At 45.0% G+C, this 26,982-nt stretch overlaps 1 protein-coding gene across 1 annotated transcript; it reads right to left on the bottom strand.

Moving 5' to 3' along the window:
* Positions 1 to 26,886, bottom strand: TRAF3IP2 (TRAF3 interacting protein 2). The gene is made up of 10 exons (XM_068407235.1): positions 26,747 to 26,886; positions 19,090 to 19,176; positions 18,085 to 18,840; positions 14,809 to 14,998; positions 12,374 to 12,549; positions 10,849 to 10,937; positions 8,971 to 9,039; positions 6,545 to 6,661; positions 5,306 to 5,380; positions 1 to 528 (listed from the first exon to the last, which is right to left on the bottom strand). The coding sequence occupies exons 2-10, from the start codon at positions 19,103 to 19,105 to the stop codon at positions 382 to 384; spliced, it is 1,635 nt and encodes a 544-aa protein (XP_068263336.1). The 5' UTR covers positions 19,106 to 19,176; positions 26,747 to 26,886; the 3' UTR covers positions 1 to 381.
* Between the last annotated feature and the right edge of the window lie 96 nt (positions 26,887 to 26,982).

The following is a 26,982-nucleotide window of genomic DNA, read 5'->3' as shown; positions in this document are numbered from 1 at the left end:
GGAATATCTTTAAAGAAACCCTGAGCAAAAAGGAGGATGTAATTTTTATTTTACACTTATTGCGACATTATTTCTGGTATTTGTTCGCTATATTGACTAATAAAGGAATATGTTAAAAACAGATGTTAAAATAAAACTGGGCATTCTTTCCATTTGCGGCTTATTTAAAAAACCTAGAGAAAAGAGTTCTGCCCCATCAGCTTCAGCAATAGATGTTTAACATTGTAGAGAACAAGCCGAGCCTGAGTTACCCAAGACAACCAATTCCTTTAACAGAAAGAGTGTCTTCTGTCATCGAAAAGAGCCATCTGGAAGAGCGTTGGCTCCCTGCCAAGAACAAGCCTTTAACAACTGCTTGTCGTGCACTTTAAGTAATAACGTTCATAACGGCACAACCTGGAGTGTTGGTAAAGGTCCTATTGGAGGAGCAACGTATTCCTCCTCCCTCAGTAACCGCAAAAGGATGTTCTTCTTATTCTTTGGCCAGTTATAAATGTGAGTGTTCTGCAGCCAGGTAGGCACGTGTTCCTGAAAAACAAGGGAAAAAAAGTGAAATCCCATAGATTCTCCGGAATCTGTACCAGAACCTTTTGCAGATTCCATCAGGGCCTGCCAAGCAAGATTTCATTTTGTCTGTTCTAGGCACTTCCCATAACAACAAGAAATTTTAATTTGGCTTCAGAATTGTATTTGGGTTCCTAAATAAATGAACTCGGTGTGATCTCACAGCTTGCCTGTCTCTCTTTCTTTTCTGCCATCATGTTGTCTAATTTCACCACGTTTCAAAGGGTTTCTGATCTCAGTGACAGGCATCTACAGGCTTGTGAAAATAAACATTGAGAAGAGACAGGAGACATTTCAGTGCCCCTACCAGGAAAAGGCTGCCACCTTAGTAGCTGCTGAAGGATCCACACAACATGTTCAACTTTGAGATGAGAATCAATAGGGAAAGAGCAAGACCACAGGGGAGTGTTTCTCACCCTGGTAGCCTTCTCCTTCCTCCTCTTGCCCCTTCCTTCACCGAGTATGGTGTCCTTTGGCCACCTCCTAAGCAGGGGGATGAGGCCGATGCTGAGCTCGAGGAGAGGCTAATGCATCTCCAGATTAGCAGGGTCAAACCTCCACCGCTCCCCGCAATCTGGGAAAGATGCAGCCTTTAAGAGGGGCTGGCTAATGCCCATTAACATAATAAAGATGGGACCACCATGGTCCTGGACAGTGACAGCAGGCTGATGGAGAGGAGCCTGCTCAGACCTCATGTTCCCATGTCTCCAGAGCCTTGGGAGGTTTCCATATGGACAGCCTGGATGTGTAGGGGTGAGAGGGTTTATTCATACCACTAACTAAAAGAGGGTCAAAGACTGATCCTTCACCAAAACAGCTCATGTCCACTGTGGAGATGGAGATTTCTTTTTGGAGAGGTGGTGTTGGAGACACCAGAACACAGCCAAAGTGAGGCAGCACGTAAGCAACATGAGCAGTCAAGGCATCCAGCACTTGCTCCCTGGGCCTCTTATTTAGCAGGGCAGTATTTTCCCAAGGTGGCCCCTGTTAGGAACAGCACAGTCCCTGTCAAGCCAGTGGAGCTAGCTCCAAGAGGACAGAGCAAAAACCTGCTGGCATGCACCATGGCTCTGGCATTTTGCCAGGGGATGCCCTGGCATGAGCAGCTTGTGTCCTGCCTGCCAGCAAACAACCTAGCTGCCATCCAAATCTTTCATTCCCAAGCCTCATGCTTCTCAAATTGGCTGTCTTTTCCTGGGACTGTACGGCTGTAGGAACCAGGCATAGTCGTTTCCACTGTTTAGGGAGCAATTTGTGTTAATTGGTCCAACCATTTTGTTAGATCTAACGGATGTACATATAAGAAGGAGGTAAGTGACCCAGCTGCCTACAGACCCATTAGTCCAACCTCACGTAGGCTTCTGAACAAGCGGCTTTGTGAGTGGCAGAGGTATCTATCAAGCTTGGCTTTCTGCTTTCTTCAGTGGCCGAGAAGGCATAGGCTTTGGTGAATGGTGTCCGCAGGATGGAGGTTTTAAAATGTTGCTTTTCCAGGTGGACACCCCACTGCCCAACAAGGGTAAGATCCCACAGCATTCGCTGTGGTAGGAGCACAAATAAGATTTCTTGCCTCCATCTGCATGTCTGTTTTTGCATAGGAATGGATTTTAATCTTTGTGAACTTCACTTCTTTGACAAAGCTGTTTGAAATTGGCCAAAAGATTCAAATGTTACTGGGAGAAAGAAAGATAACTATGTTTGCATGCACATGCACACCCTTATTACCTTGAATTTGTTTCTTTACTAAATCTTGTTAAGAGCCGTAGAAGGATATGTGATAAAATAGAGCATGGGTTTACCAGATGAGCCCTCTCTCTGTCTTTGATAAGAGACTACATTTTTTGGAGGAGGGAAATGCAGTAGACCTAGTCGGTCTGGACTTCAGCAAAGCATTTGATATAGGTCCGCATGGGAAATCATTAGTTAAGCTTGAAAAGATGGAAATTAGGGTGAGAAATGTGTAGTAGACAAGAAACCAGCAAGTGGGGATATAATGAGAGAGGCACTATACATCCAGAGACAGGCTCTGCGCCTTTCTTCCACAACTGCTCCTGCGGCCAATTTCATTTAATATCCTCCATAATGAACTCAGTGCAAAAAGCACCTGCACGCTAATCAACGTACCCCTACACACCTCCCTCAAGTTAAAATTATTGCCAGAGTTGATTAGCGTGCAGGTGCTTTTTGCTGCTATTTTAATCCAGAAGGAGAGCAGAGAAAGCAAGAAGGGGGCTTTTCTGTGCCACCGGCTGTCACTGCAGGTAGGAGTAATTGGGAAATGGTTACCACCCTTTTAATTTTTTTTATTTGGCTGTGTATCTGTAAGCCAAGAGGAAATTCTCTCTACGCCATAGAGTGTTTCATAACTCTGAGGATCAAACTGGTAGGAAGAAGGCAGAGAGCATTCGTGCAGAGGGCAGGGCCGTGCGTTCAGGGCCATGTCAGCAGAGCATGGTTTGAGCTCTCCTGGCTGCCCTGGTACCAACCCTGCTCACCTCACCCCTCCAGCTGCCTCTGCTCTGCCAGAGGGAGCCTCCAGCATGGGGCAATCACGGCTTAATGCTTTGGTCATCGGGTGACCAGATCAGGAGGACACATTTCTGCGGACTGGCTTGATGCAAACCTTGAACCAGCAAGACCCAGGTTTCCTTTAGCGGTGTATGGTGGGAAGCTGGAAATGCCAGTTCCACCTTAACTGCGTGTTGTGCTTTTTCCCCTCGTTATTTAATTTCCTGATGAACACTCTTTGCATCACACACATCCTTTCCTGTTGGAGGTCGACTAACTTTCCCATACCAGCAGTGCTTTACGATGTGCTTTGTATGAGATTAAGCCATCTAATAGCCACATCCCCAAATGAAACCATCCAAACCTTGCTCCCCTGCTCTTTTCCACTGCCAGCTATAGCAGTACTTGAACATGTAAAGGACAATATAAAAAAGACAAAATGAAAGTCATTTGCCTACCAACGTCATCCAATTGTACATATACGTGGCATTTTTCAGGTACCTCACCTCCTCTGACTGCCCACAGACTTCATGACTGCGACTTGTTCAGGCTCTGGCAATCTCCTTCCACCCATGACATCCTCAGTTATATTATCATTAACCAGTTAGATGAAGGTAGATGATGTACCAAAGAAATGTGTGAAGAAAGAGAGCAAAGCTTAACGGCGGTAGAAAATGCCGATCTGCATAAATTAGATGAGAAAGGCACCTCTCAAAGAACTGAAGGGGAATGTGGACTACAGAGGATGGGCAGGAAGGCTGCCTGGAGCCTGATGCTTTGAGAAGAGCAGCTGAATAAACCAACCTTGGAAATTCCTTATAGATCACTGTCTGAGAGAGCCACTGCGATACACTAAATAGTCTTTTGATTCAGCCAAAATTAACCTAAGTTTATTGTTCTTGTGTCTGCCTCAAGGCCCAAAGGCAGCTTTAGTGCCTGCTGGGCCACTTCTCTCTTCAACCCTTGAGGTGCCAAGTGGCTGCAGGCTTTGTGGTCCGGTTGCGTGGCAGGCACTCAAGGAGCCCCCAAAGTTAGGAGCAGTCCCGCCCTTTCCGCCCAGATCAAGCAGCAAAGACTGGCTGAAAATGCTGACGGATTCACTGCCTTTGGTCTGCCCCAGTCCCACCAGTGCTGTCTCCCAGCTTTTCACATTTAAGGCAAGTACCAGACCGAGATCATTCAGGAAGGGAGCTGACTGGTGTGAAATACCAGTTCATTCCAAAGGACCTCACATATTTTACAAACCCAGGGACATGTTTTCAAATTTCTGACCTTATATTAAGTCAGTGCCTAAATAAAGAACTTGATCACACTCAAATCCACAAGTGCTGTGGGTCTTCACGGCCCTACAATTATTGGTAACATTGTTTAAGTCTTGACTTATGTTCCAAAATTTGGGCACCCAAATAAATATAAAGAATCTTTTCATACTTTTTCAAAATGCATCTGTACCGAACGGTAACATGACAGCTACCCAACAGTGCACACAGCATTTAGCGACGAAAAGCAAACATAAATCCAATATATCCTTTCTAAGTGTGGGGAAGAATGCAATTTCTCAACTATAACTGAAGCCGTTTAACTTTTCTGGCCTTGTAAAAATCCAAGAGATTCTCTCAGAGTGAGGAAGAAGGGTACGGGAATCTGTTGCACTACTTATTTCTTATTCTCAAATGAATCTTCAAAACCAATAAGGAGCGCAGATGAAATTGCAAGTCCTAAAAAACCTTATAGTTTGCCTTTGATGGGCCTATCAAAGTTCAAGCAACGGCCTAGTACGTTATTATTTATTATCCTCTTTATTTTTATATTCTCAACCCGCCCTTTTCCAGATCCTCACTTCAGATCAGTCATAAATCACTCTCATCTCACTCATCGGCATTACATCTGGATAAAATTAAAAAAGGGTTAAAATAAAAAGCATGCTTGCTGGATAGATTGTCTCTCTCCATTTAAATTCTTTCAATGCTCAAGACAATTTAAGTTTCAGTTATACATTCATTATCAGAAATACATTTGTGCACTGATATGTATTGTGGATGAAATGTTTTTTATTTGTATGTACATAAAAGTATAAACTTTTCATGTAATATGTAGCTTTGGAATATTACTAGTGGGATATTAAGAACCAAGAAATTGAGGGTTTGGGTTTTAAGATTTCATCTGGTGCATTTTGATCAAAATAATATGTGCTTAATCATGCAACAAGTATATATGCATGTATGTATGTTACCTTTTTGGCATTTGGAAAAAGCACAGGGATGAATCTGAAGTTCATGCTTCCTTGTTGTATAAACTCGATCTGCATCTAGAATAGAACAAATGGACAGATTTATTGTAACGACATGTTAATTTTTCTTCACATGCAAATGAATCCTATGTGTAAAAACATTTGTTGCTTAAAATGCTCTTCGGTTAAGTGATTTGATCTATTGCTGGTGGACTCATTATCGTTTTGTTTGGCCACTTAATCTGATTCTTCATTACTACAGAAAGGATACAGGAAAGATCTGTCAATGTTTGTTGAACATTTGGTTCCATAGTGAGAAATAACTTTGCGTTTAGCTGCAATCCCATGAAATCCATCTAGAACCAACAAAGTTTGACTTGACTAAGGCCCCTGTTCAGTCTCCAACAGGGTGAAAGATTTCAGCTGGAGGCCAGCTCCATGTCCAAGCTAGGACCCAGCCTGTTCCCCCTGTCCCAGCTCCATGTCTGAACTGGGACCCAGCCTGTCCCCTGCGTCCCTGGACGCAAGCATCCGGGGGTGGTAAGGACAGCAAAGCACTGCTGAGAGCTCATCTGTTGGTGACAGCTTCTGAGAAGTTTGACTGCAGGATCAAACTGGGGAATCAGATGGGTTATAGGGTGAGAAAGGCAGCAAACTGTGAACTGAGGGAGAAAGGATGAGTTTCACAGCTCTGTGAGCCCTTCTGAGCTAAATGTCCTGTGACAGGCTGTAGAGATGGGCGTCTGTGATCCCCGCTGGTCCCTTGCCACCTGCCCCCCAGGAGCCCCCCTTTGCAGCTCTGGCCTTCTCTTTGCAATTCCACCTTTCAGCCAGTTTATTGCTGCCTGAAAAAAAGACTTTGTTTACAGGATGGCCGAAGCAATAGGGGCTGGTTTACAGGGAGGAAGGTCAGGCAGTGTTAGATAAGACTGTGCTGAGGGGTATACGACAGGGCAACAAGGGCTCGAGAAGGTGAGGGAGGGAAAAAAACATAGAACAATAAAGAATATGGAGGAATAAGATGAGCACGTTTAATAGGATTTTTCTTCCTTGAACCTCTTAGCAGATGTTAATGAGCATACGGAGCTGATGAGAGGGAGGATTAATGAATTCCAAAGGGGGGTGTTTAACTATGGGGATTAGGGAAAACAAAGCAAAGAACCTGCCATTTGGAGACAGATTTGTCTTTTGAGAAGAAGAGACAGAGTCTTTGTAAAACAGCAAATGCACATCCTTGCTTACCATCCTGTGGATGTATTTAGTATGTAAGCCATGTTCATCTCTGTCCAGCTGGGATTCAGCCCCTTCCACATCCTGTTTGTATTTTGGACTGATTGCTATGATTATCATCACCGTCTTCTGTTAGGGAGAAAAGCACTTTTATGACATTGGGAAACGCAGCATGTTTGGTAGAGGCAGATCGGAAATCTGCCAGTTTGTATTTTAAGTGATCTTTATGTTCTTGGCAAACGCCAGAGGATCTCATTCATCCTGGCAGGAAATACAAGAGATACGAGTACACTCGTTCTCCTCGTTATTTCTCGAGATCTCATAATATAGAAAATCTAAATGTCAAGAGATATGTTAGCAGCTACCAGTTTACAGTTGGAATCCCTGTAATAAAACGCTACTTTTTATCAGTGTAGAGTGTCTATGTACATACACAGAAAAGTTTTATCTTCAAATTCAGACCTAAATGTTTTCCAACAGCTTATGTGAAAGTGCATCTATTTAACCATCTATGGCTTTTTATACATAAAGCCACTGAAGGCAGTTGTCTATGGAAGCTGCATCTAGGGCTCTCAGCAACAGAAACGACAACTTCTCTTGCTGATGTTAGCAGCAAAGTGTGTAGAGGGTGGCTGTTCAGGGAGGTGGGCAGGTTTAGGGGGTACCTAGCAGCTCTGTCCCACCTTGCTGCAGTGGGCTGAAGGCAATGCTCCTCACCTTGCTGGGACAGCCCAGAGCCTGCCTGTGACCTGTTTAATCCCTGGTCCCCACTGAGCTCAGGTTTCCACAGAGGGGCCATCCTTCATATCTGGGAAATGTCTCTCCTCCTTAATGGTGGGCCAGTGAAGAGGCTCAGCAGATGAAAGCCTCCTACTTGTGTTTACCTAGTGCCTGTCTTTTATCTCCTCCACATCAGGCTGTGTAAGGCTTCCAAGTCTGTGGTTCATAGTCAGCCTGGCACCTAATTAACTCTTAACTCTTTCCTTCTGTGCAGTATCAAGGGAATTTGCCCTACCACAGGGTCAAATACGGTAAGGAGCCATTATCCCTTACACTGACTTAACGTACTCCAGAATTACTTTTGCTTGTGCCTGACATGCATGTAAGCACTTACAGATGTTGAGGGTTTACAGAGACATGCCTGGCTGCAGACATCCCCCTGCTTGTGTCCAAGGAGTCCCGTCTTCCTCACATGTGTAGAGGTTTTGAAGTTAGAAACTGCCTCTACAGTCAATGGAGGAAAGCAAGAAATTCTGGGGCGGGCAGACAGAGAAGGATCTTCATGTGGAGGCAGGGAATTGCTCTCTGCACATACTGGTCTCTCCTACCATCTGTGTAGGAGTCCCAAAGGAGATCTGCCAGTTTGTATTTTAAGCGATAATGGTGTTCTTGGCAGAAGCAAATTCACCCTGGCTTCTAGTTTCAGTACCTCCATTACACACGGTGAGCCCAAGCCTAATTTGTCCTGACGAAAGCCCCAAGATGCATGGCTGCATTGCCGCAGCAGAGGTTCTGCATGCAGTAGTACCATGCCTGCGTGGTAGTGCACTTGTCCTGCTGGACACCTTTAGGAAACCTGTGTAATGCTGTGTCAGATGGTTGAGGTTCTTTGCTCAGGTCAGGAAGAGCCCACCACTTTTTTATCCTGTTCCCAAGTCACAGGGATCTGTGCAGAGTGAGACAGTGGCCCAGTGGCTACCCAGCAAGGCACGAATCAAAAGAAGCCACCTCGTGTTGGCATGTGTCTGGTAACAGAATCACCAGTTTGTTTTCAGCTATGCAGGTATAATGGGACCACTTGGCTTGATCATAAAGGACATGTGCACTCACTGCTCCTGTGAACTTCAGAAGAAGTTGCTGCTGCAGGGGACAGCACTGGCACCAGTATGAATCTCTATTTTACTGCTTAGATATATACAAAGTGATGAGAGCAAATCTATCATTCGACTAACAGAATACCAATTTCCATTTTACATATAGGATGGTTTATCCAGAAGAACCCTTCAGTGTTTTGGGTAGCAGCATAAAAGCTACAGGTGAGAAGCAGGATGAACAGTAGCCACTACTATGCAACCTAGGATGAAATACAGCTATCATTTTAACCAAGCACAGCTAAACCCCACTATTTAAAAATGAGATGGAGGAAAAACTTGTCCAATGGCAGCTTCAGGCTGAATGTAACAGCCAGCATTGGAATTTGACAGGAATGCCAGGATTAGCTCTTCATTTATTAAAGAGCGAGCTTTGGGACCATAAGATGCAGAAGTGAGTGAGATTTGCATAGGCTCTTGCTGCAAGGCCTTTGCAATTTCTGTAGGGGCAGGGAAGATGATAGCAGCGTCTTGCATTTTGATTCTGCTTGTACTGCTATTAGAATAATTCAACCATTTTCCTCAGGTCACCTCTGCCGTGAACAAGGTTAAATTGCTTTTACATACATCACCTAGGTAGCGCTCCATCCACTTAATGATGTCAATACCTCGTACTGTGTCCTCAAATATATCAATCTGCAAGAGAATGAAAGTTAGTGGTGAGCATCCTTTTGCCTGTCCTCCCCATTTGGTGGCACTGAAAAGGCGCCTGCTCTTTCCCCTGGTTTCTAACATGCATGCCTCATTCCCTCAGGAAAGAAACATCACACACACGCACATATGTGCATGCACAACTTCTCCCCTTGCCCTGCGGTCCAGAGTCAAGCTGGATGGGCACCCCAGGCAGGTGCAGGGGGGCTGCTGCAGGCACATCTCTAGGCTCCCACTCAGCCAGCCATTCGACTGGCCACCCTGCCCTGCCAGCTCCCAACTCCCAGGCATTTTTGCTCATCAGAACATGAAACAACCACTGACAGTGAATGTTAGATATTCAACATTTGAAAACTGGCTTTTTTTTGCCTCTCTAAATACCTCAAGAAGGTGGATGGCTGCCCACCTTCTCTATCTGTATAGCTGCAAATGTCCACTATTTTCTGGCTGCAAGGGTATATACTGAGTGTCAAGTTTTAGGTTCACATTGAACTAAATTTTCAGAGTGTGTGGTGGTAAGTCAGACAGGTCACTGATACTGGATGCAGTAAGCCAAACTTCAGCAACAGCAGAGAGGTGGAGGACTTTATAGGACTGAATATGACCAACACTGATCACTTCCCTGCATGCTCAGTAAACCTAGAAACTGGCAATTAGTGACTGTGACCAGTGGAGTAAGTATCAACTTCTCCAAGTTTTTTACAGAAGAGTCATGTTCTGCTCTCAACTCTTTCTTTTTCCCTTTTTGAAAGTAGAGAACATATTTGTTTCCCTGCTTTGGGGCCATTTTGCTGTATATATTATTCTGCAGCATGCTCCAAGAATTGCCTGTCCAGCAAAGGTGCGAGTAATGAGCCTTCTACTCTGTATCTCTATGGTGCCCAGAGCTTTCTTATGAATTGGTCATAGTACAGAACTGCTGGAGAGAAGTATAATTGCAGTCTCTGGAAAAAATCTTTGATTCATGAAAATAAATAAGCATGTGCAAAGCCCCCCACAGAGTCTCATTCAGTTTAATGATAGCCACTTGCTTAAATGCTTTCCTGAATTGAAGCCAAAGAGTGAAGGTTGAGGGTTCAGATAGCATATGCACTTGAAATAAGAAAACATGAATCAAGATTTTGATGAACACTGAATCCTAGAGCCTCCCTTAGAGAGGGCCGTTATGATGAAGAAAAATCAGAAGAAGTTAAGTGAAAATCTGGATGGTTTATGGGATTAGACAGTAGGACACAGACCTTTTCAAGCCAGTGATTTTAGAATCCCTTTTAAAAGTATAACAAAGCAAATGAAACCATGAGATGGGCTGTTTCATTAAGCTGTGTGAAATACATTGATTTTAGATAATTTTTTTTAGCAGAAAGGTATTCACATCTGAAGAACCAATGATGTAATAGCATTGCAGAAAAAAGCTGGGATAGGATGAACATGAAAATTGACCTTTTTGAATATTGATATTACAGATCAAATATGAGACAATGTTAAGGGAATAGCTCACAAAACCTCATACTATTGCCCATCTGGTGTCACTAAAGGAAATTTTCTGGGGTCATTATTAAAACACATTTCAAAGCATAAAATTGAGTTAAAATACGAGCAAATGAAAAGACAAATAATTTAAGTGACAACTTTTAAAGCCAAGGCTAGTTCATTCTATTTGTATTTTCTTTAACCTACAAAACGCGATGATAAACAGGAAAACATTTGAATGGACAGTGTATCGCCTCTGCTTTTTTAAAAAAAGTCTCTTTTCTTCCCTGGTTGAAAGTCATTTTCTCCGGAAGGAATACTTACAGCAGTTTGAAATCCATTTACGAGCAGGAAGTTCACAAATTTCATAACCTCCACTGCTGTGTCCACCGAATAGGTTATAAAGACCTTGCCTAGGAGAGAGAGTCCGTATGAATACACGATGCACTAAAATACACCATTCGGAGGGTGAGACTTTCATAGCCCTCCTTTTCCACCGCGCTGTGGGTTCTGCCCACCTACGTCTCTTTGGATTATTTACAAAAGAGATGCAGGATAGCGCAGTGGCTTGGTGTTGAACTCAGTCCCCCATCCAGAAACCTCTGTCTGGATTTAAGCTCCTACTGCCTCACCACTGGCAAGCGCCCCTGTGGAAGCTGGAGAGGGTAACATCACTCTGCTGCTAGCCCTTCCCTGCTGCCAGAGCTACTTTTTCCCCAGCCCTTTGGCATACATGAGGTTGGGCCCTCACCCAGAGCTTGCGCCACCTGCACTGGCTGCAACCAGCACAGCTTTCCCCCAGACCTCATTGATCTGACTGAGAGCCGGAGGAGCCCTTACGCGTGCCATGCTGCCTCACCTTATAGCAGCATCAACCCCTTGGTGTGGGCAGGATGGATGGCTGATGACAGCAATGTCTTCAGCTGCCCTTGCCATCATGGAAGGAGTTTTCTTACTAATTAAAGAGTCATGGATTTGCAGGTGAGGGTAAACCAGCTGGCTAATCTAATCCAGCTGTGCGTGTATCACAAATGACACAATTTTATCCAGTAATTCCTGTATCTAGGACATACTACCTGATAAAGCAGGGTTTATCCAAGAGTGGTATCCAGTGTCATACCTCACTCCTACAGGCCAGAGAGATGCAACTCTGGATTTGAAAGGTGATGTGCAAAATGAAGAATAAAAGAAAAATCAAAACCTCAGGAGAGATGTGGAAGGTTCTTAGCAATGGTGTATCTATCTCACCTGCTAGCCAGCATGGCATTAAGGAGGAAGCCAGTTTTCTGAAACATGACTGTCCGATAAGAGTTGAAGGGTGAAAGCATTTCAGGGGCTGGTGGCAGGGGAAGCACCTCAGCCAGCGCTTGTGCCACCCTCAGCCCTCACCATGGGCTCCTGGCCCAAAGTCCTCTCCGCTCACCAGCTCAGGGAGAAACTGAGGTCGAGACTCAACATTTTTTTCTGGTTTGGGACAGGCAGAAACACTTTATCCCTAGGGCTTTGTTTCTTTTTAGTCTTTTACTGTAAGCTTCAGTGCCTCTGCCTCAAAGGGACATCCTGTTTAGCAAGAAGTCATGAAAACAATCTAAACAGTATTTGGTTTTTGTAAACAAAATAACAAGCAATTAATGGCAACTCTGTTTTCAGGATTCAAGGGAATAATTCCATCCCACCAAACACAAATGCTTACACCCTACAGATGTGATGACACTCACTATTTTCTTTTCTTGTTGTCTTCGTGTCTTAATGTCATTCCCCCTGCCTTCTCTCCCCTGGAGCTTTCCCACCTAAAGCTGTCGGGCTGCGCTGTAAAATCTTGCACAGAACAAATTTGCTAACCACTTACGCAACTCCTCCGGCAAATTGCTGGTTCTCAGCGTTCCCTTGGCTGCAGGGTTACTGAGAGGTCTCGGGACAGCAGCTGGAGATGGAAAATTGTCAGAAGGACAACAGCATGCGTCGTCTGGGCCGTATGCCTTGGGGGGAAGCTGACCATTAGGTAGCTGGTTGTATAGGTGGTTTCTACAAAGAAAAGCAAGTAAGGATTTAAAAAATATTCCTTTTCAGGTAAAACTCTTTTTTTTTCTTTTAATAACACACTAAGAACTTTATCTGCATATTAGCTAGGAAAAGTTCTTGTAGAAATGCTTGGCTCGGCATTTCTACTTAGTTATTACAGCATCTTTTGAACTGCTACCTTGGTGACAGTCTACCACAAGAAAGAGTTTATTGAAGAAGCAACTTTAGCCACAGGAAGTAAATGCACCTCACAGCTGAAAGCTGTTCTGTTTGCAATTAGCAGAAGCAAAGGCCGTTTCTGAGCAAGAAATAATGCCACGTCATGGGTGTTGTTATGCACATATGGGAGCAGGTTGGCACTTCGGTAACCTCTTCCCATTATTTAAAGGGTGCTTCATGGCACCTCAGATGCTCTCAGGATGTCCTGCACAGCACAGGAGACACAGCGTAAGGTGGGGATTGGGGAAAACGAGGGTACAAGGGCAATCCACCGACTGCTCTGGAACAGCTTGGAGGGTCTCCAGTTTCGGACAAAACTCAAAGTTTTGCTAAAGGGAGCAAAGTTAATTTCTTGATCAGCAACAGCAGATCCAGTGAGGGTTTCTCATGTCAGGGATCTGTGCTCCAGACCTGCAATAACCTTGCCTAACGTTTTTCTTCACTGTAACAAACAGAGAGAAAGGGATGATTTTAGGAAGTTTAGCAGTTCTTGTCCTACTACACTTTGGCTTCACAGTTTAAGTCAATAGAAGGGGAATCTATAGAGACTTTTACGTGATGTGTGCTTTGCATCTGCTGGGTTGAATCTGTTGGATGAGTGTTAGGTTTCTCTGAGAGCTTTTCCCCACAGAGCAGTGATGTTTAGTCAATCAAGCCCACTCTCCTTTTTTCCTTTGCCTTCCTTAAATGAATGATGACAGGCTGGTCACAGCATGTTTTCTGTTGTCACATTAAGATTTGGTTTATTCATTTCAGTACAGATGTTTTCTGTTACAAAATACTCTATAGGCAAATATTACCAACATATAACTGCCGCTCCTGGAATCAGCAGGCCAACATGAGCCACGCAGCCGCAGGACAGACCCCGCGTATTCTGGATTTCTTTTGGCAGAAGAAAGTACCAAGAAAAGCAACATGGACCTCATCAATGGCCACAAAAAAACTACCCTGTGGCTAATTTACAGATCTTCCCAAAACTTCACCTTATCTAACAATGCACCAAAACTTAGGAGTCTGTTTTTAAATTTAAGTACTGCAAAGGATAACAACTATTCCTCCGTATTTTTACATTTTCATACAAACTCTTCAGCGCAATTATCTCTGCTGCAAGTACTGCCTTATCTTGCTGTCACTTTTCTGTCACAGCCCCTAACTTTTCACAGGCCGGAACAGTGCGGTAGTTCAGTTTCTTGCCCTCTTTTATCCCACCTGTTCTCCCAGTTTTCTGCCAAGACCATGTCATGTAAGTGGACATTTTCAAACACAGATGCCTGTAAGTTTAGCACCCTTAAAAGCATTGTGGCACTTAAACAAAAATGGTCTGATTTCAGACTTCCTCAATACCTGGAGCTTCAATTTGTTTTCAGGTAGCTGACTCTGGAGAAAACCCTGAATGGACAGTATTTCCCATCTGTTAGTGACATACTTATAAGGAATGACATATGAGGCCTGATAAGTTAATGTTTGAAAAGCAGTCCAAAAGCTCTGCACGAAAAGTGTGAGACGTGGTGTTTTATTACTACATGAAAAATCATAGAAAATGCTGCAAACTGCACTGTAGAGATATATCAGCAACGGGCAAGATTTTCTCCCTTTTTCTCTGCACTACAGAAGAGATAAGAAGGAAATCACTGGAAGCCAATGATTGAGGCGTCCCAGGCTGGTACAGTGTAAAGCTGAAGACCGCAGTGAGCCTCCAAATTGACCTTTGCTCTCGAGCAGGAGAGCTCTAAGGCTTCAACTGAGATATTTTTTAACCCCTCAGCCCTTTAACCTTCAAGCGTTTATCTTCCTTAATGCGTGCATTTCAGGGTGCACTGTAACAACATATCGGGTATCTGGCTTTGAAGTTCTCTGGGGTAAGGTCAGGCCCCGGCTGAGTGTAACATAGCAAATAAAGAAAACTACCCAGCATCTCGCATGTACCCCTGCAGCCTGGCCATGCTAACATTACAAGGCTTCAGAATTGTTGGCTGAAAGCCCACAAAATCAGATCAGAGGAGCTTCCACCACGCACAACCCACCCCCTTGAGGCATACTTACGGGAATCGAGGAGGACCAAGGGAGGAGCATGTTCTCTGGGGTGGTTGGTCTCCGGTGCCCTTGGGAGCACGAAGGTTTGAGTAATTTGGGATGACTTGCTGGGCTGGGCGGATAACTCTCATGCAAGGTCCGGGAACAGGAGGAAGCGGTTGCGACGTATGCGTAAAATGTTGGTAAGGAGCTCTGCCATCTGGGAGGGTGAGAAAAAAAAGGCAGCAACTATCATTTCAGCCACTACTTTTTTGCCTCAGTTTGTGTTTATTCCTTTCCGGGCGCATCCTCCTTCATGTCTGGGGAAACTGAGCAGTTTAGAGGCGTTTGCAGGTCTGGAAGAAGCCAGATTAAGAAACGTTTCACAGTCTGAAGTTTCCTTTTTCTCATTCACATACAACATGGTTCAGATCCCAGCCCTGGGTTGTGCTGTTGGGACAACTGACAGTTAAACATTCTGGTCTGCTTTGTCCCTGCACATACCATGCCTCAGGTTTCTTTGTTGTTTTTTTTTTTTTATTTCTTTTTGGCAATAACTTGCGAAAATGAATCATCCCAACGTTCTCATGAAAGCAGATGCAAAATCCTGGAACAAATCAGTTTGCAACACTAAGGCTAAACAGACTGTGATTATTGTAAATGAAAAGAGAAAAAAATAATCTCTTGGTTTGTTACTTCACTCTGTATGAATTTTCTGCCTAAGTGACCTTTTAAGGCCTTGCTGCTGCTCCTGTTGCCATCCAGGAGGCTGCGGGGGAAGCCCACAGTGGCAATTTTCCTCAAGTAATTCTGAAAAATCTTACTGTTGTTGGCCCTGCACATGAAATGCTGTTTAATAACTAACATACAGCAGAAATGTTGGCATAAACTGAAAGAGAAAGCAGTGTAAGCTGTTTGTTTCCCAAATGGGGAAAACTATTTTTTTTTCCCCAGTCTTTCTGCTTGCAGTTTTCATTAGGCAGCAGCTCTGCGCACTTTCAAGCTGCTGTGCGCAGATCAAAGTCCAGCCCGGCAGGACTTATTAGTGCTGAATGATTATGGTGTTGTGAGCTGGCTCTGAAAGCCGCAGTACTCAAACACTCTTTTTTTTTTCCCTTCCTAGATTTTTTTTTTAAATCCTTTTAGCTATTTTGGGGTCATGCTTTCTTTTTCCTAGCAGCCATGAGGACTAAATTTTTTTTAAAAGGGGAAGGGAAAAAAAGAAAACAAAGCGTTGATGAAATAGTCCAATATCAGGAGCCAAAACTTTAAAAAAAAGAAACCAACCCCACAACTGCGAAGAGATTCCTGATGAAATTGTGAGTCGGCAACATTGTATTTGTTCAGATTGTTTTAAGAGATTTTCCTGCTCCCCCTCTTTAACTATTTGCAACAGGACAGGGTGAAAGAGTCTGTGAAAACAAAATTGAAAGTAAATATGGTCTTCTCATGGGTTCCTCATGACCAGCTCTAGGGAAGGTGGCAGGGCTCTGGGAGATTCAGTTTGGTTTACAGGTTTTTAGACCAACTTCCTCTGGCTCTATCTGATGCTACAGTATTGTAATGGATGCAGCCACAGCGGTTCAGAAGCACAGCATGGCCAAGCATGCGTGCCCCCACACACTAACAGCTCTCCTATATAAATATCTGAAATAATGGTCCCTGGGCACATAGCATTGCTGTGAGGTTTTCTTTGACTTCAGAAGAAGTTTTGCTGTTGTATCTCAAATATCAGGTGTCCAGAGCCAGCTTAGAGCCTATGGGCACAATCCAGGCTACTGCTATACCCTGGGAGAGGTGCGTTGCAACACACAAACTGCAGAGCTTTGTTGTGGGTTGCCACTACCCAACAGTTATCTGAAATGCAAGGAGCTGTCAGGAGGTGATTTACACTGTACCGGGCATGTGAGAAACAGGAGTACAGTTGCTAGCTTCTTGGTCCTGACCAAATCTGCTCCAGCCATCTGAGTTTATTTTATTCTTTTTGCCCTCTGGATATGGTTGAAATGCTAGTGATTTTTCTAAAGAAAGCCTTTCAGAGTTCCTACTTTAAAACAAAATGGCCTCATGCAGTAAATGTCCTACTTCTCACGATGCTCGCATGCGGAGGAGGTAAATGGAGATAAAATAGCGAGGGGTGTTGTGCAACGAGTTTTTTGTCTGCTTAAAGCTGAACTGAAAGGAGAAGGTACAGACAGAAAACCAGAGGATGTTTTGCAAATGTTCAGCTGTAGTCATTGATTAAAGTCCATCTGTAGCCCCTTCCCCATTACAAAGTCCCAAGATCGGAGGTGAAAACCGAGGCTCTGACACTCTCTCATATATCTAATTACAACACATTGATGGAATGACAGGAGTCCTTAAACAGATGTAATATAAATGCTGTAGAGTCAACAGAAGGTTAAAAATAAAAAAAAGGTTATCAGAACAGACCTACAGCTTTTCATTACAAAGCCAGCCCAAAGCGAGTCAGGGTCTCCTGAGTCTAATGTAATATAAATTATATTAGAACAAAGATATTGCTGTTGAATGTTCAAAGCTCACTTCATAACAGATAAAAATCTCAGAGACTGAAAAGGAATACTAATTAATAGCAGGCTGTAAACTGTGTCGTAGTCTCCAAGAGCCAAGACACCCATATTGACGGAGTCACATCAGTGTTCAGTGATACAATCACCAGCAGCTGAGAGGGCTCCATTTTAAGTAATGAGCTTTCATTTCAGCTGACAACAGAAAAAAAATGAGGATGAGGGATGTCACACTCTTTTCACATCATAGAAATAAAACACACGGGTGAGTTTGGTCATAATGCTGGGAGATACTATTTACAGAGATCAAGGGTAACCTCCCGTCCTGATTCTGGCAGGAAATTCTTAACTTTGGGGATCCAAGTGGGAGCAAGGAAACCTAAGAAAACAACAGGAATTAAGTTGGTATAGGAGGCTGCTGAATGACTGATGCAGGGAGGAAGGAAATGACTAGAATATGAAATAACAGCAGGGAGAAGGCTGTGTATGCTCAGCGTGACCAACAACGGCTAGTTTCTAGGCAAAATCATTAGCCTTCATTTGATAAGCAACTGTGAGCTCTTTAACTTTTTATCTGGCTCAGAGGTCCTGCATCAGAGGGTCTGGCTGCGTAACCTGAAAATCTGGAATTATAAAATGGAGTGCAAATAGATGTTTAAAAAGGTTAATAATTGCACGCTGTGCATTGCCATTAAGTACAGTAGGAAAACACCATCTTGGTGAATGATGGCTGTGATACAGCCAGAAAACCTCCCGTGGGGCAAGCAGTGCTACTCACATGGGCCCTGGGCGTGCTGCTCTGCCAGGCAGTGGTGACCAAAGCAGCCATGTGCTTGCAAGGAATCATTGGGATGGGGCAAGTGCTGGCACTTCGGGCATTGCTGTTGCTCAGGTCCAAAAAACTCTCTGGAGATCAGTGGTCCTGGGAGGTCCTGGGGGTTCAGCACAGACACCAGCGGTAAGGGGGGCTCCAGGTGCCTGATGCCCATGATGTCTCGTGACTGGGAGTTGTAACCTGTGTCCACGGTCCCCAGCTCTGCTGGGAGTCTGTTTCCTGAGGGTTGCTGTGACCGTGAACTCCCTTGGCTGCTCTCCTCCAGCGAGTCCTCAGGAACGTTAGACAAGTTCTGCTCTGATTTACTGGAGTTATGTCCCGTGTCAGCTGAAAGCTGCGATCTTGGCTGCATGCCTGGTTTGTCCATAGCTACAAGATGCATCTTGGAGGGAACTACTCCAGCTGTTGATTCACCAGGGGAACAGAATCGTCCATCACCATCAGGATCGTTATATTTTGACCACAAGCTGCTGTCCGACCCCATGGATGGTGCCGACTGATGACGTGCTTGTGATCTGCAGAGGCATGATGGATCAGCCACAGGCTGAGGTGTTCGAGCGACACACAGTCTCTGGGACTCCTCATCCTCCGTATCCTCTCCAGAAGGCTGCAAAGCCTTTTCCAAGACATGTTCGGGAAATGGGGACCATGGCATGGATTCATCTACTTCGACTGGTATGCTTCGACCCACAAAAGTGCCTGAAAAAGTGGGAGAAGGATCACTGTAGATGGACAGCCATACAGACAAATATGTGTCGTCAGCCATCACTCAATGACTGTGAGCTGGAATACTGAAGAGCAATATGTATTCTTTATATTCTTTATATTTTATTTTTTTTTAAAAAGACAGGCAGAAAAGAGCAAGAAAGGTCTGGTTGAATTTTGGCAAGCAAGAAAGTAGAGGGTTAGCTGGAGTGTGGCTAGCACAGAGTTATAGTTTGGACTAACCTGACATGGAGGCCATTTCCAAGTTTTGTAGTCGCACTGGAAATGAGAGTCAGCTGCCTTACTGCAAAGCCAGGATTTTCCAGCAAACTGGAAAACAAGAGAAAGTACTTTTGTGAACACGGTACAGTTTCACACAGCAATAATCCCAAAATAACTATCTCAGAGACTGGAAAAGAAATACCGGTTAGAGTTCTGGAAATCACATTGCACAAAACACATGCTTTTATGGGATTTCTGGAACTTACTGGTCCTGCTGAGACTGGAGTGGGGAAAAGCACATGAACTGTCTCTCAGAGGTAATTTCTGCACCTGACAAAAGAGCAGGCTGCTTAGGTCTGGAGATTTGGCTCAGGCATATTCCAAGGAATACAATCACTTGCAATATTTTACTCCGGACCTTCTAATAATAGCTTCAAACTGATGCCTCGAATCTAAACTTCACTGCACACCTAGCTGAGTAATTTAAAATCCAAAGCTTGTTTCCAAGTGTTGCTGCTTATTTTATCAAACCACTTCATCCATCCTATTATCACGTCTGTCGTTATTTCAAAGTATTGAGAATTAAAGACAATTTAGAGACGTTAGTTACTGTTTGGATCATTTTTTCCCTTCCTTCAGAATTGTCTTGGGCTCCAAACATCAAAATCATCACTCCCTTTTGGGGGTGCTGCCAGTAAATTTGGTCCAGCCAAATGATCCCTGATGATGGATGCCTCTACTTCACCTTCACTCAGAATGACGGAGGCAGTGATGGGTGAATGCTGAGTGGGCTTCAGAAAGTGCAGCCATCATCTTCATCCTCTGGTACAGGGGTGCAGATTAGCTTGCTCCCAGCAAATTTTATCTGTTGCCGTGGAGTATAGAAAAACAAGCCCAGTGCTCATCATTTCCCCAGCCATTTTCCTTGTATCACATTGGAGAAGCTAAAATCCCAAGTAATAGAGTTATCAGAGAAGAATGGACTAAGCACTCAAGCAACGGGAATGACAATGTTTGGCAACAGAATCTGGCTTGAAAGCTTGGTAAAGAAAGTCAAAGTCACAACAAATGTGAAGAGCGTTCCAAGGATTTCGCCCAACTTCAGTTGCAGTAGCTTGAACAGAAAGGTCAAATGAAGAACATATTCAAATGACCACAGTATTAAAAACAGTTGAACAGGATCACAGCGAGGTATAAAGCAGTGTCCCGACCTTCACCCTGCCTCCCACAGCGATTCTATAAAAGCAAATGATATGCCCCATGCTATAGAGCAAGAGTCAGGCTTTACATTCATGTTAATCATATCAAATGACATGTATTCCCCCCTGAAAGTACCTCTTGCATAGAAAATTCTGGGTGTAACATTTGCTGGGAAGTAGGATAAAAACTGTGCTTTGCTGCTGGGCTGCAATGTAAATATTCCTCCTCTGTGTAACTTAAAACCCATCTATGCAGAAGATCTACCATATATTCAGAATACACATCCTATGTTATAATAAGCACTTCCACAGGGAGAGTTATCCTGGGATAATTACGCTGGTAAATTTTCCCATATAGGCAAGTCCTCAGAGCAGCTATTAGTTGCGCTGACACAGCGAACACACTGCTGCTCTGACAGCTGCAGCCCCCTGCGTGAGAGAGCTGGCTCCGGTGCCAAACCAGCTCCTTCCCACACAAGCACCCAGGCTTGAAATCCTGACTGCCAGCTCACCACCATCACACATCTCTCCCTGCGGTTTGCATCCTTTTTCCTCTACACCACGTCACTAACGCCATCCCTGCTTGCTGAGTCATGGTTCTCTGACGGTCATAACCTGTATGATGGGAAAGGGAGAACCTCGAGCTCTTGTAATCAGCACAGGACAGTGACAGGGACCTGTGCTGTGCTGTCCTGTGCGGCAGTGGCAAAACATTATTTAGCTGGGATCTTTGGTCAGATGGCAGTTTAAATAATGACTGCCCTGTAGTGGTGACTCACCAGGACAGTAGAGCGCAAGCTCAGATTTACACCATGCAGGGCGTAAAGTTGCCGAGCGGTCCCCTGCCAGACTTCGAGAAGCACCTGTGAAGCTTAGGTGTCCAGCTCCCTGTAAGGCATCTGCCTTTTGCTCATCTCAACAGCTTTGTAAACCTGACCCTTGGATCATCTGGCCTCGATGTGCCTGCTCAGACATGCTTTGACTTGTGGGTATCTCTGTCCGTTTGCTCGTAGGCTGAATGATGTGCACTCGACCAGCACAAATTGCATTGCAAACTCTTATTTCCCCCACTGAGCATTTCCAGTGAACTGGTTCTCTGTGCAAAATTCTCCCTGGTGTTCATGAAGCTCCAGCTCAGCTTTGGGGTATGGGGTACAGCTCCAACTCTTTAGCCACACATGTTGTCTGAACTTCCCACCCCATTAGATACAATCCTTAGCAAACACCCAAACATGGCTTTTCAGAAACAAATGTGAAATGTCTGATACACTAAGATGGTTCTTTGATTGTCTCTGAAGTAGTCAGATCAAAATACTAGAAAACACTTTGAATTCAGATCGTCTATATTCAACAGCCTTTAGTTTAGCACCGGGACAAGAAGAAGAGATTTCTGTGGAGAAACCAAGAACTCAGTCCAGAGCTCAGTAAAGTAAATGGGAATCTCTCTATTGACTTCAGTAGGTTTTGGATCAAGTGTCAGATGGGATTTAAAAGCTACTAAATTCCTTTGGAGGCTACAACTTCCACAGGTTTTGGCCTTTTTTTTTTCTATTGCTAACATCTGTCTATGTGTGAAATGGATCATGCACAGACTGTGTGAACCTAATGAAAGGCACAACATGGGCAGAAAAAGTTCAGAGTCGTTTTTCTTCAGGTTTGTTGTTTAGTGTATTTACTCTGCTTTTTGGAGGAGTGATATTAAGACTTTATTAAAGTGTATTGCAAATGATCAGCTACCAAACTCTTCAAATGGCTTACTTCAGAATAGTTTAACAATGTCCTTCCTATTATTTTAGCCCTCGGAAAGGATAAATGGGTCTTTATCTCTCAAATCAACTTATTAATATTTAAATTACAGCCTTATTTCCTTCCTGTGTAACATGAACTAAACATTATGAAAATTACTCCAAATATCTGATTAAAAATAATTTGGTCAGACAGAAGAGGGACACAATTCCATCACCTGTGTTTTTACCTACAAAAGCTTCTAGTTTTTTAAAATATGATTTTGCTTAGACCCTGTTGCAGTATAGCTGAGCAGCGAAAGCTGAGCTTTGATACCCACACACAGGCCCTGCTCCCACAGGGCCGAGGGCTTTGGTGTTAAAATAGACACACCATTAAAACGGAGGAAAAGTGACTTCATCCTCCTCCCTCAGTAGCTCTGGTTGGAGGGAGAAGCTGTTACAACAGCAGAGCTCTGTCTGTAGAGATGGCCCTGAGGATAAATTAACCCCAGGACGTGCTGAACACTTTTTGAGCAATGCTGGCAATGGTATGTGGATGGGAATTCCCGAGAGAAATCCCCACGCTGCTGGAAATGTTACAGACGATTTAGAAACATCCTCCTCCAACAGCAGTGCTTCAGGATGTTGTTTCTGCTCTGCTGAAGATTCTCAGCTTTTGGAAAAAGACCCAACACTGAAGCCATTATCCTGGTATTTTATGTTACCTTGTGCAGCAGAGTTTTATTAGGTTTCCTTTGACTTTTCTAGTTAGCTTATCCTGCAAGTATAGTTATGCATAGGACAGAAAAATAACTCGCTTAGGTCTCCCATGTTGAAAAATTAGGTTAAAGGAATGCTTCAGCATATTGAAATAACCTCAGAAACGTGTAGCCTGATCCCTTTTTCTGGCACGGAGACCGCTGGAGAGCGTAGATCATGCCCAATCTCATTTCCAAAGACACTGCAGCTTCAAGTCAGATCCTGATATTGCCAGAAAGCTTTGAGAATTTAATATCCCCCCTGCACCTATGACTAGGCAGGAGATTGCTGATAACCAGCTGGACCCGCTGCATATATTCCTGCTTGTAATAAAGTGGAGAGGCCCTTCCTAAAGGGACAGAGTAGCCAGGCCTGGACTGCTCTCAAAAATGTTGAGGGAACTCCTTAAACCACCCTTTCTCCTTCTCTTCCTTCCTCTGCTCATACACCCAGTTCTGTAACGTGCATTAATTCAGCAAATAACCCACCCAGGTCGGTGCTCAGTGACCCAAGCTCCTGGGAAGAAACCCCATCCCAGCTCCCTTGTGAGGCTTCCCAGACCTGGAAAGGTTCTTCCACTTGTCCTGCCAGGGAGCCAGGAGGGAGGCTGCCCAGCCCTCCTGCTCATGGCTGCTGGCGATGGCCACTCCTGGGAAGCTGCAGGGAGAGCACAAACGAAGGGGAACAAGTTCTTCTGCAGGTCAGTAGAGATGGGCCAGAGCACCCAAGTTTGAAGCAAGGGCCAATCTCCCCTAAAAAACTTTCGACGGAGACAAGGGGCTGGCCAGGGAGAGGAAGGGTGTTTGGCTCGGGCTCATCTGTGCAGTTTTCTTGCAGCTGATCGCAAAATCTGTCAGGTATTTCATCTGTTTCCCAGCATGAAGACTTGTCAGGATGCACTGTCCCAAAACACACACTAACTATCTATCTGCTTTTGATTAGAAAACTTCTGTCTGGAAGAAACAGAAGAGAGACTCTGCAATGCGAGCATAGCTGCGCTCCTTGTCACTTCCAGAGAGGGGAAAAATATCTTTGCTTTTCAATGAAAGTTATATTTGTCTACATTAGTTAGTGTGTGTTTTTAAGTAAATAAAGAAAATATTAGGATGAGAAAGAAACCTCATCTTCCTTGGTGCACAACACACAAGGGAAGGGTTTTTTTTCACCCGTCATGGCATTTCTGAAATGGCATGGGTATAGATTGAGGCAAAGCTGAGATCACAAGGGCTGGGGAGGGACAGGGATTTCTTGATTTCCAAGTAATTCCTGTGTACTTTGGCTGAATCCTCTAAGCTCCCTTGTGCTGCTGATATCCATCTGCAGGACGGGAGTAAGCGGATGCAGAATTTGCTAGCTGCCATGAGGATGTACACGTTGAGATTGCAACAAAAGCTGTTGCCATGGGGTCAGATAACTCTAAGTGTGTAAGTACACTCGCCTTAAGTGCAGCTTTCTCTACAGAAACACTAGACACAACTTTCCTCAAAAAAAACCCAGAGACAAATCCTTTTCCGAAGAGCAAGTGTAAATGTGGGAACGGTTTTGGGTCTATAACCTAAATAAACACAGCCAAGGGAATCCGAGCTCCAGAGTTTCACACTTCACCATGAAGAATTTTGGCTGCTGTCATCACGGATGCTTACCCTCTCCCTTGGGTACCCTCCACGGCGAAGACTAAGGCAATGTGTCATGTTCCTAGCCCAGATTTTAAGCCCTCTGGGGCAGGTAATATTTATGTTTATGATTTCTGGAAAAAGTAGAAAAAGAATATGAAAACAATGTTCCTCTTCCACACTGACTATATGGTTGCTCTTATATATTTTCTGCAGCCATGGTATGAAAGTCTACATATGCCAGAAGAACAGGAGAACATACTTCCAACCCTCCCTGCATGGCATCACGTTCCCTTTTGCAGCACTAATGTTGCTTCACTAGGCAATCCATGGTGCAAAAGCTAGTGTAGACCCGATATTTTTCACCTCTTTAGTGTAAACTTTGATATGCATGTAATAGGAATGCTAAGCAATATGTAGTAAGAAACTAGCAGTGCAACATCCTCAAGCAGGATCCAAACAGGTATCTCACATATAGGCAGCATTCCCTGACAGTCTTCTAATACTTGTGAAATACAAAAATGTCTGCAATGATCTTAGGTATCCTTAAAAATGTGTTTGTTTTCCAGAGATTACTTCCCACCCATTTCTGATGCTGATGAAACTTCCACAGACACTGAATAATCCCCAAACTGGGATATCGCATGGCCACGGGACATATAAAAATCCTGGCACAAAATTTGGGCTAGCTGAGTGGGGTTGGATGGGGGGACCACTCCGAGAGGCCTTCATCTCCCCAGCCTGCTTTCTTATAGCTTTGTGCCTTACATTGGAGCCTCTAGTTCTTAATAAGGGAGAACCTCCGGCATTTCGTGGGGCTGACGTATCCGTCATCCCTAACCACTCTCCCTGCTCCACAGCGCAAGGGCTGCAGGGTGCGTGGGTGCTGGGAGGGCGTGGGGAAGCCTGAGGGACCTGATGCGTCTCCCTCAGCTGGCGTGGGAACAGCCTCGCTCACTTGCTTTCATGAAACGTGCAGAAATATATATGTCTTTCAGATGTGTACCCTCTGCCAAACTTTGAAAGCCACCGCTGGGGTTGGAGGGCACTGACAGACATAAACACCATAATTGCATGTGCCTTGTCTCCTGCCTTAGGAAGACAAAAAGAAAACCTGACCCCATAAAAAAAAATGCAGCATGCCGGTGCTCAGCAAGAGCAAGCCCTACCTCAGAGGCTGACAGCATCGCAGGCAGCAGCACAATCGGCAGACGCTTGCCAGCAACCAGCAGCACTGGCGAGTGCTCGCTGGGGCACCAGCCCTGCCGCCTGCGCCCCTTGCACCCCTGTTTTTGTCATCACCCGCTGTGGAGCTCAGAACCCATCTGGTGGTGGTGAGGCATTGCTGCCTGCCCAAGATGGCACAGACGTGGCCAGGACAGGCCTTGAACCTGCCTGGGGCTTCCAGGAAATGGGAATTTCTGACCTGGTGGTCCCCAGCAGCGGTCAAGGACCAGTAAGCCCAGATCTGCCATTCTCGTTGCCCAGCCAATGCCAGCCCTACAAGACCCGCATCCTGAAACAATCAGTGACTGTGTGAAACGGGAGCAGGTTTTATATGGCTGATTTTATCCTAATTAAAAAGAAATACTCCTGGCTTGCTCCCACTGTTTCCATATCAACGCCATGGAGGATGGTGTAAAAGGGGTCTACGATCCTGTTTTCTTCATGCTTTCCAGCCACCTCTCCCTCACAAGGTCCACAGACCTCTCCTACAAAGCCCCAGGGCAGCACTGTGGCTAGGAGAGAGAAGGAAAGAGGAGAGGAGAGGAGAGGAGAGGAGAGGAGAGGAGAGGAGAGGAGAGGAGAGGAGAGGAGAGGAGAGGAGAGGAGAGGAGAGGAGAGAGGAGAGGAGAGGAGAAGAGAGGGGAGGGGAGGGGAGGGGAGGGGAGAGGAGAGGAGAGGAGAGGAGAGGAGAGGAGAGGAGAGGAGAGGAGAGGAGAGGAGAGGAGAGGAGAGGAGAGGAGAGGAGAGGAGAGGAGAGGAGAGGAGAGGAGAGGGCTGTTGGCCAACAAGCCACCTTGAGCTTGCACAGCCATGCAGAGCAGGAGCGGGACCAGGCCTGGCTGCCAGGCATTGCCAGGCAGCTACGTAAATAGGCAGGACAACATTTCGACACCAGGCGTGTCCGTTTTCAAGTGTTTACCCCAAAACCCTCCCGACTTAAAAAAAAAAAAACAAAAAAACAACAAAACTGTAGTGAAATGGCTGAAACGTGTTGTAACCATCTGTGAAACTCAGGCTATCATTACACCGGGGGGGAGGAAAGGGAGCGAGACAGCAACGTGAGGGGAAAAAACACCCCACCGAGAGCCAGAAGTGGGTCAACAGGTAATGACAAACAGGGGCCCAGAAAGGCACCATCTCTAACACTTCTTACCTTGCGGGTGAGGGAGGCTCACGCTGAGTGACCGAGGAAAGCAAGAGGGCTGGCGTGCCTCCTGCGCGCCCCGTCGCTCTCTTGGCGTGCCTGCGTCTCCTTCCTCAGCCGGCCGGGTGGTTTGTGGGGTTTTTTTTCCCTCTTTTTACGACACCCTCCCTGCCTCTCCCAGGTAAGCGGCAGAACTGGCTCTGCAGCAGGAAGTGGAAGAGGCAGGCACGGCACGGCACGGCACC

Source organism: Nyctibius grandis, chromosome 1 (genome assembly GCF_013368605.1).
Source record: "Nyctibius grandis isolate bNycGra1 chromosome 1, bNycGra1.pri, whole genome shotgun sequence".
Taxonomy (NCBI): domain Eukaryota; kingdom Metazoa; phylum Chordata; class Aves; order Nyctibiiformes; family Nyctibiidae; genus Nyctibius; species Nyctibius grandis.
This window is presented reverse-complemented; position numbering and strand designations above follow the sequence as displayed.